Consider the following 9,823-nt stretch of genomic DNA (forward strand, 5'->3'; position numbering starts at 1 on the left):
AAACGCGTCCTACTGCATCTGTCTTGCGCCGGGAGAGATACCTCCAAGGTCTCGCCAATATCCTGCCACGGTCCACGGACAACCTGCATCCGTCAATGCAGCGGCTGACCGAGACCTCGGCATTTTCCATGTGGTCCAATGTTGGATATCGGAATGGTGCTCCCTTGTCGAAGTTTGGTTCAAGTGGGCATTGCAGTTTTTGCATGTAGACTGTTCTCATGTCACGATCGTGAGGTCTGTTGAGCCTGTCCGAACAGGGGGGGGGGGGGGGTGTCGTTTGGTCCCCATCTAGCTTTGTGTTTGTGAGGGTATACTCCGGAAGTGCACAGGGCAGAAATATCTTGAAGTCTTGACCTATAAGGTATTGTGGTCACAACCCCCACGGCCCGAGCCCCTATTGAAGCAGTCCCTCCTTAACAGAAAGGTTCCGTAACCACACACTAAAAAGCATTCCAGTCTCCTCCCTCTACGCTGCCCATCTTCGGCATCTCATGAAGCAGACTAACAGATTGAACCAGGGAGAGGGACAGTTGCTCCTTTCCGAGGCCGTGAACACGCCTGTGGTTGATTACGCTTTTGTCAAACGTCATGGTGTGCCCATGGCCTCCGACCTGGACCATTGGTACCTGGGGAACTGAGGCGGATCTCCGGTATCTTATCATGCCCGGCTACATGGTCTAGGCAGAACTGGTCGTCTACATAGACATAGACCATCTAACTACACAGGGAGGAAGATAGCCGATGCTTGTCGATCCAAAGAAATACTATATTTCAGCACGCTCTAGAAGAGCTGGAACGGGAGGACCATCGGATGCATAGACGGTTTCTCCAGATCTAGGCCGGGAGGCTCGAGGTCTTGCCCCCTTTTATGGATCGAAGTGCTGTAGCCACATCATGCTGAAAATCACGCTGCAATTGTTCCTTGGAATTTCTGTGAGGCTTCGGTTGCAAAATGTCGCAGGTTCAAAGGGTGCGTGGTTCTTTGGTGGCCGTCTTGGTCCTAACCTGTCTATATGAGGAGCTTCTTTCTCACCAACATAGGAGAAAGAGGGCTAGTGTTGAGTTTTTTCAACTATCCATACCTATCCTCTGTTGGCCTCATCACTTTGTCCCGCAGCCCCTGACGCAGAACACTGCGGTCACCAATCACCTATCGAACGTTTCTGTAGCAGTGATTAACTATACCGCTCTTCGGAATCGAGCTGACCCTACTGTAGTTGTACCTTGTGATTAAAACTCTTCTATGCGGCTCGTGTTCAGAGCAGATTTCTGAACCAGGCCTTTCTGTCAGCGGAGACGTGATCTTTTCCCGCCCAAGATGGCCAACCACTGGCCAAGCACCTACGAGTAAAACAGGCCTTGCTCTCATATGATCTATTCTCACTCCGTTATCGGCCGCCAACAAGTGCTTGAGTTCATAGCTCAATGACCACGAAGTTGAACATCGCCGTCACTTCAGGTGATACGTCAAGTTGTCTCAACAACGTACAAACTCCAGCTGAATGAGATAGCCATTGGCTGCTGTCGAACGCTAATGTCCGGTTGGTTTCCCGGAGAAGCCCCACGGTATACCAACTAACAGAGCTACTAGATTCAAGGCTTGGGCCAACAAAACTTGAGCACGACGGTCTCATCGGTCTTTCGGAGAGTTAACGTATTCGACGTCCACGCCAGCAATATGTTATGAGGTGGGCGATTAAGAGAACGCGCACAAGCCAACCTAGTCAAAGCGATTTGAACAGAACGATAAGGGTGTTCTAGCATGGCCTAGACGGTTGTGTTAGACCCGATCAGTTGCGCTCTGAAGCGTCTAGTACCAGATGCGGTCCGAGTATCGAGCAGCTTGGATTGGAGATGAAACACAAGACACTCTTTCCAAATATAGGGGAGAAGAATTTAAGTTTAGTAGTTTATTGTTTGAGCAAGACTTGCGTGAGAAGAGTAGGTTGTCGACCTGCGCATTCTCATTTCATCCACCGTCTCTTCGCGGCAGATCACTGTCACATGTTAAGGATAAACAACCGGTTCTAAACTCGCTAGAAACATTTGCTGTGGAACAGCGTAGAGTAATGGCTTATACAACCAGCTGTCAAGTTTACAGCGAATAGGGCTAAAACCTTTCCGACAACTATCATGAGTTCATGTTGTCGGCGGCTTCTATGCCCATCTATGAAATACCAAGCGTCTTACACTGCAACATCATAGCTTCTACTAGGGATCAACAAGTGCGCTGCCATGGTCTCAATACGTGTTTCTAGGTGTAGATTTCTCGGTTCTGTCCCCGTTATAACAGGCCTCTCCCTACGGACACATGTTCGTAATCTACATGTCTCCTAAAGATAAACTAAGGGGCCGAGGATCTAAAGGCCGTTTACAACTGAATGTTAGCAACTACGAAATAGGAGTTGTAATCACAGTTAGTGAAGGTTCGTTGATAGGCTTTAAATAATGCCTGCTCTCCCCTTTTGCCTTTTCATGTAAGCCTCGAATTATGTGAGACAGACGGAAAAAAGGTAGACACCTAAAGCCAGAGAGGAGTGGCAAGAACAAACACGCCCGCTGTACATTAGCACATTGCAACGTGTCACTGAGATCTGTCTTCAATCTTCAGGCTTTCAACCGTAAAAAGTCGTGATAAAGTCTGACATTTTCCACGCTAACTGTCTCCATTGCAGAGCCTCCCGAGGGCTGGTTCCTCTCACATGTATTGACATGACAGGACAGTACATGAGGAGACAAGAGAACTTTGTCTCTTATCCGGAGTTGTTTTATTCCGATAGCCCCAGCAGTTGAGGTACACAGAACGATTCAAGTGGCTATGTAGTAGCACTGATGTACTCGGTTCTCGAGAAACCCCTGGCAGAGGTCATGGGCTTACTTGCCGATACAGACCGACAAGATATCTGCAGGCACTTGGCCCGAACGGTCTACGTCAAACGATGGGATTGTTGTTTCATCATTAAGGCTACCGAGTGAAAGTAGGGATAAAAAGTGCATCTCTTCGAAGCGATCCGAGTTACCACCGCGGCCTTGGGTGGTCCTTTGGCCAACATCACATTTACGAAAGGGGCGCCAAAACTTACCGGCATAAGGCTAGACAGCAGCATCAAGACCGTGGAAAACGAAAACCTGAGAGACACCCGAGTGGTCTTCTGGCTTCAACATGTTGCTCAAGGGACTCGGGGAGTCGCCACAGTCTATTCAACACGAAGCCAACGTCCACATCCAGGTCCAGCCACTCCCTCCAACGAATCATGCAGAGACACAGGCGAGATTCTATTGACCGTCGTCCGCTCAAAGTTAGGCCACGGTGTGTTTCGCTCGGGTACTTCGCCTCGACGCGGTGGTACAGAGATTGTACATGGCTCGAGGCAGCCACCCGATCGTTCTAGTCAAGAGCAAGTTTCTCGGAGAAGACGGGTAGCTACATGTCAAGAGAAAGGCTAATTCCAGCTTTTACCGGTGCCATGGCAGTCCATCAGCTGAGACTGTCTCGACCAGATATCTAGACGGGCTGGATGGAGGCGACGATGGCTAGTATCAGAACAGGGGGTCTCAACACGCCAGACATCAGCATGAAGCACGTGAGGTGGTATCACAGGAGAGCCACAAGGAAGCGAGCAGCATGTTTACCCGGTTAAAGATTCCTCACAGGGTTTTTCTGTACAGAATGAGGATGGGCGGTTTTTTTGCCAGAGAGCAGGGACTGGACAAGATCGTGCCAGCCGGTTCTCCTTTGACGGAGCTAGAGATGTCGTGAACAAGACTCGGGACGTTATCACAAGACACCAGGATAGTGACAAGATCACACTTGTGTTGGAACTTGGCTGTAATCTACATGTAGGAGGAGGTGGTTCTGTAACTGAAACGACGAGCTTCCGGTTGTTTCGTTTCCCCGGCTGATCGTGAGTATAGCCTCTGGCAGATTGCAACGTCGCAAGCCTCATTCGAGCAAGTATTCAAACAGGTAAAAAAAGCCTCTTGGCTGACATAGAGATCCCTCGTAGTAAGTGAGACTAAGGCCGAAGTTGTATTCTACCACTCGTACGTAGGCTGTCTTAGGCCACCATCAACTTGTTCAGATGTCGAGTTGCTTAGGCTGGGTTGAAAGACACTGATGCCGGACTTGCTGGATGGGACCAATACCAGCAGCGACTACAGCCCCAAGGGCATCCACGGAGACTTACAGATTCACTCTTTACCGCATAGGGTCTGCAAACGTACACGATTATCCCACACGGATGGTGTCCACCAGCTTCAGCAAATAACGAAACCTGATCGACAGCCAAGAGACCACTCATGATTCGTAACCTCGAAATCAAACCTAATTCCCCAGCGTCGACAAACAAGCAAATGACACGGCTGACAATTGTCGTCGGGGCCCATCACCGTCATCTCCAGAGTACGTCAACGTCATATTGCATACGGCGAGACAAGTCGTTCGAGCAAGAGTCAGCCCGTATCGGGGGGCGCGACGGGGGGAGGGGGGCGACATCCGAGGCGGCAGGAAACTAGGAAACTGCCTATGCCCCCAAGCAACCAAAACAGAAAAGGCCTCTCTAGAAAAGGATTGACAGCTGGTCCGGCCAAGCAGCCCTTTCCTTCACCGTCAGCTGGTTCCTCTATGACAAAACGAACGACTCGGACAACCCGCACCCATGTGTACACTATGGGCGAGAGGGCCGTAAGTTGGGTAAAGCCCTGGAAGGGAGACCGTCGCCGGACATGATCGATGCCCCTCCCCCCCTTCCTCTCACTCATCCGGCTGCCAGCGTGCAACCCACAACCCGATCCGATTCCAACATCAGATCATCAAGGGCCCTCGAGTCAACCTCCCCTACACACATTGGGCAGCGCGCCCACCTTCGCGCATGTCGACCGAGGGCTGGATACCCGGGTAACTCCGCACACGGGCACAGCATGCGATGATCAGCCAAACCCAACCCAACTTTCCGACTTTCCAACATCCGAATAGTTCCCTCCCCCAAGGGAGATCCGGGCTTCGTCATTGTACTGCAATGATCCAACGACCGACCAACCGCCCAGGAGAGACGAGGAATAGAGTTTTCCCTGTAGTTGGGGCGAGTTTCCCTCTTTTTGCCTTTTTCGCCCTCCGCACGGGCACACTGTTGGTCGGCCAGTCCGCCTCACTCAACCAAGCAAAGCCAGAGGGGGGAGGCTGACGCGAACCGAACCGCCCATTGCCTCCCTCCTTTACCAAAGTCGCAGAGTGATCCGTCACGAATTCGGCACGTCGGGTAGAAGAACAAGAACAAGAACAAGAAGAAGAGTCAGTCACAACCTCATACCACCTGGTCTGGTCCATGCCCACCGTGTCCAACCCTTTTCGTCCGGAGAAAACGAGAAAGCGAGCCCGTTCTAGAAGGAGAAAAAAAAAAAGAGAAGAAAAAAGAGTCAGAGTCTAATCGCAGATCACACGGAGGCCAAGAACTCCGCCGGCAACCGGACAACAATGCTGTTCGCGATCCCGCCTGATTTGTTCCTAGCCAAGCGCGGGTTGCCTGCGCAAGGGGCAGCGCCTTGCTCCATTTGATATCCATATCGGCATCCCTCTCGCGTGGCCACACGCTCCAGAAGCAGGCAAAACTCTCGCACGCTTTACGTCGGCCGGCCCACGACTCGCAATGTGGTCTGCTTCCCTTTGTCTTGTTGCCCCCATGAGTTGCCCCATGATGAAGGGAGCCTCGGGGCGGCACATGACGGCAGGCAATGTCGGCCCCCGGGGGGAAAGGAAAAGACACAACTCTAAAGGACAAGGAGTTGCTCATGCGCTCTGGAGTCATGTTCAGTGAACTGGGGGTTGCAGTCCAATTCCGAACCGACTGAACCCGTCAAAGCAAGACCAACAAGTGCCGGGAGAGAGAGGGTAGAGAACGAACAGCGGCAGAGAGTAAGAACGGCATACTAAGGTCTGCTGATGCCATGGACCGGGGCCATCAACGCAGTCGTCATGCCACGGCAAGGCATCTCCAGACACCGAAGGGTGGCGGCCGTTGCCTTCTCCGTCGCCATCGACCCCCGACTTGCACCATGGTCGGCCACAACACCGAAAGGACGAGGGTAGCACAGCATACGACAACCTGCTCCTCTCTTCCCCTCGCCTTCCTTTCCCTTGCCTCCCAGGTCCTCGCCCCCGAGTCTCCGGTCCTCCACCCCAGTGATCGACCCAGCCTTGTCAACGCCAAGCGCGGGGGCATGAAGGACTCGGCAAACCTTCCCTCCCTCGAGAGTTCACCAGACGCCACGTGCAGGGGAAGGAGCGCTCCATCGAGTTGCGTTTTCTTGATTCCTCACATCCTCGCCATCCCGCCCCCCAGCCAGTCGGAGGCCACACCCGGCAGGCCACCCCTTTTTCAGGGACCAGCGAGTCAACTGGACGCAAGAGCGGTGCTTCCCTGCACTGGCCGGTGTCCCAAGTCTGAGCGTCTACAGATCTTTATGCCTCAGGGCGGCATGCACCAATAGCGGCCGCAGGCGGACGAGGGCTGCAGTTTCAGGAGTCGATCTCGCTCAGGGGTCTACCGGCGAGGCTAGGCCAAGGGAGCGCCTCGATCTGGGAAGACCTGGGTCTGGAAGATCATGGCTGGGATGTGGATGCAGACCTTGAGCTGTGGCGGAAAGCGGGAGGAATGTTTTGCCCACCTGACAAGGTCTGGCTTGATAGGCTTTCCAGTCCAAGAGCGCAGCCGTTCGTTTGGAAGCAGCAGACGGCAGTGGCGCAGACTGACAGCTGGGTAGCAGGATTTACTGGGGAAAAGGGCTACGGACAGACGGGTAGGAAGAACCGGTAACGGAGGTAAAGTTCGGTTGCGAGATGGAAGGATTCCATGCAGCTCGGAAGGCTATGTCGGCGCTTTCTCATCCACAGACGCTGACTAGAGCAGTCAAGGCAGGCGGCATATCAGAGCCACGAGGCGGGTCGAGTTCGACGGCGGAAGAGGACTGTGGGCGCCTAAGCGAGAAGGGGAAGGAGGAGGGGGAGGGGGAGGGGGAGGGACGTCTGGTAGTTGCGCAAAAGAATGGACAATTCGTCTGTCAAGGTTTCAGATATTTGCCCGAGTAGTACCTGTGCAACTCGGTCACAGCGTCAAAGCACATCACCGCCGTGGGCGAAGTATGCGCAATCCATGCCCTGCAGGAACCGACCTAACCAAATGTTTACCGCTTCGGATGAGGGCTGGATAGAGGAGGAGGACGGTGCGTGGTGGGTTGACGCGAATGATTCAGGCACAGATCCTCGTTTTTCGTGGGCCTGTTAGGCGGCGAAACAAACGCGGCGATGTGAAACAAGAACGGTGGGCAGCAGAGGTGGCGGTGGTATGGATGGAAAGATTTGATGGCAGATGCCGTCAAGTTTGAGATATGGCCAAAAATAAGAGCTCCTAGTAAAATGGCATGTCCAAGTCGGGATCTGACACTGGCCAGCTGATGCCCCGTCCGCACTTGGGAGATGGCGTTGTGACATCAATCCAGTCTCTAGCTCTGAGTAGGGGACTGGCGGGCGTCCGCACCGCAACAGAGCTGATGACTAACATGATTCGAGAAGACATGCATACCAGTGGAGCGTCTTAGTTAGTTCGTGCGGGTAAAGGTGTTGCGTTGCAAGTCGAGTTGTGGCCGCTCAGCTGCCTGCCCCGACCCGCGAGGCTCGAGGCGAAAAGCACCCCAGTCCGTGTCCTCGATATCTCCTGGTTGACCGTCCGTTCCCGTCATCAGGATATGTGACAGCGGAGCTCGTCGAGAGGGCCTTGATACCCCTCTTCTAGCAACTTGGGCAGCCGGTCGTCGTCGGCGTCGTCCTCCTTGTCATCGTCAGCGGGATCCCATTAGTGGTGCCGGAACGTAGTTGAACCAACCGGAATAGTCCAGCGAGATACCTTGCAAAGGGACCGTGAGCTCCCTGAGAAGGGGGCGCGATGTATTCGTCCAGACCCAGCCTTGCTGGGGAGATCCCTTCGTTTGGCAGACCTCGAGAGCTGAGCGAGCGTGCTCAAAGCTGACATGGACGAGTGATCGCTGCCCCAAATCGTTCTGGAAGACAATGTGACATGTCCCCAAAAGGTCGTCGCCCGTGTTTCATGTACCTGAAAGCCGCCCCTCTCGCCGTGTTTCGGGTGCTGCACAACATTGGCTCAAGCACACCTCCATGCTTCCAGACCAAAGGGCAAGGCGGCGAAGCCCTGGTTGCCCGCAAGTGAACAAACTCGCCGGTTGCAGTGAAAAAATGGGGAAGAGTTGCCGGTTGACATCAACACGAGCTGTCGGTCGTGCTCACGCCAGAGGACTAGCCATCGACGTAGCAAGGGTAGGGGAGACTTGTCGAGAAAACCAGCGGTGGGAATGGGAACGGATGGCTGGGTGCATGCTGGTGTTGCATCGTTTACGGTGATTCTCCGCCGTCACCGCAGCTTCTGCTTGCCCCGGGCCCCAGAGATCCGCACTAAAATACCAGATGGGCAAGCTCATACACGAATCATACTTTGCTTGGCCATGTTGCCATGGAAGGCGGGCGGGCGGCACGCTACGCTCTGGGTGGGCGTTGCCCCCGTTGAGGTTGTCGTGGTGCCCACCATGGGTCCAGACGATAAAGTCGACGTCGAAAGTGTCATGTTTCGTCGAACTCGGCGAGGCGAGGAAGATCAGCCACCTCTCCCCTGTCGTTTCAGATTCGCTCAGAGTCTGGTAGACCACCCCTCCCCTCGACGAGCTGTCCTCAGGCCTCCAGGGACTTGAGATCCTGTGGCCCATCCATGGATGAGTTGTGATTGCTGTGTCCGTATTCGTCGCTCGTCGCCCGGCGCAGTCCTGTGTTGGCCGGGATATCGACATATCAACGACCTCGGATGCAGCGGGCAAGGCGTACAAGGACGTATCTTTTTCTTTCTTTCTTTCTTTCTTTCTGCAGTAGTCGGTGGGACTCGCCCACATTGGTCGGGTATTATTGTGCAGGTCTGACAGGTTAGCGGCAGGTACGCCGGCGGTGGCGACAGTCACCGTCCACTAGCCACCGCCGCCGCCGCCGCCGCCGGAGAAAAGGTGACAGTAGCGCGAGTGTTGGTGAAGCCGGCCAAGGTCGACTGCCGGCATACCCAGATCCCCGTCGCTCCCTCTCGGCCCCCGGGGGTCCAGGTTTCATCTCATCGTTGGAGTCGTTCCTCGCAGCGTGTCAATGCTGGACGATTCCCCATGACGGCTGAGCATGGCAACCAGGACGTCAATGTTTCTCCCTCCATGCCCACGCAGGTAGGGGAGCACGTCGCCACGTCGCCTGTGATGTTTCTAATTCCGTGTCACCAATAGCAAATACCGCGTCGGCGTCAAAAGTCCTCGACCTGCTGGTGGCTGGTGGCCGGTGCCCCTCGTCAGGAAGGCGGGGAAAGGCGCGCTAAAGAGGAGGACGGACAGCAGCTGATGCGGTGTGAAAGAGTCGATGAGATGTGGTTGATGTGAACGGCTGGCAGGTAATCTCAGCAACCGCCGGGCACGCACCGGGGCCAGGGCGAGGCGGCCAGAGGTTCTGCGACCCGATCTCACTCCCGCATGCGCTGTGCAACGATTCCCAGATGGCTCGAAAAGCAAAAGCTATTTCTGGCCCAGCTAGGTCCGGTGTGATACAGGCGAGCGTGTCCGTAGTCATGGTGTGCGTGTGGTCCAATCTAATAGGTGGGACGGGAAGGGAGAGGGACGGAGACAAAAGATAGACCAGGTCAGAGGAAGCAAAAGCGAGTGCATGAGTGAATGAGTGGATGGGGTTGAGCGACGGGACCACTTGCAGGTTGTGAGAGCAACCTATGCCAGTCCC

General features: G+C 54.4%; 1 protein-coding gene across 1 annotated transcript; it reads left to right on the top strand.

Moving 5' to 3' along the window:
• Positions 1 to 5,943: 5,943 nt before the first annotated feature.
• CH63R_02931 (uncharacterized protein) lies at positions 5,944 to 6,486 on the top strand (the record flags this gene model as incomplete). Its single annotated transcript, XM_018297906.1, has 1 exon — positions 5,944 to 6,486. One exon carries the CDS (start codon positions 5,944 to 5,946, stop codon positions 6,484 to 6,486), a length of 543 nt encoding a protein of 180 aa, XP_018162722.1.
• Between the last annotated feature and the right edge of the window lie 3,337 nt (positions 6,487 to 9,823).

The sequence above is a fragment of the Colletotrichum higginsianum genome, chromosome 2, assembly GCF_001672515.1.
Source record: "Colletotrichum higginsianum IMI 349063 chromosome 2, whole genome shotgun sequence".
NCBI lineage: Eukaryota > Fungi > Ascomycota > Sordariomycetes > Glomerellales > Glomerellaceae > Colletotrichum > Colletotrichum higginsianum.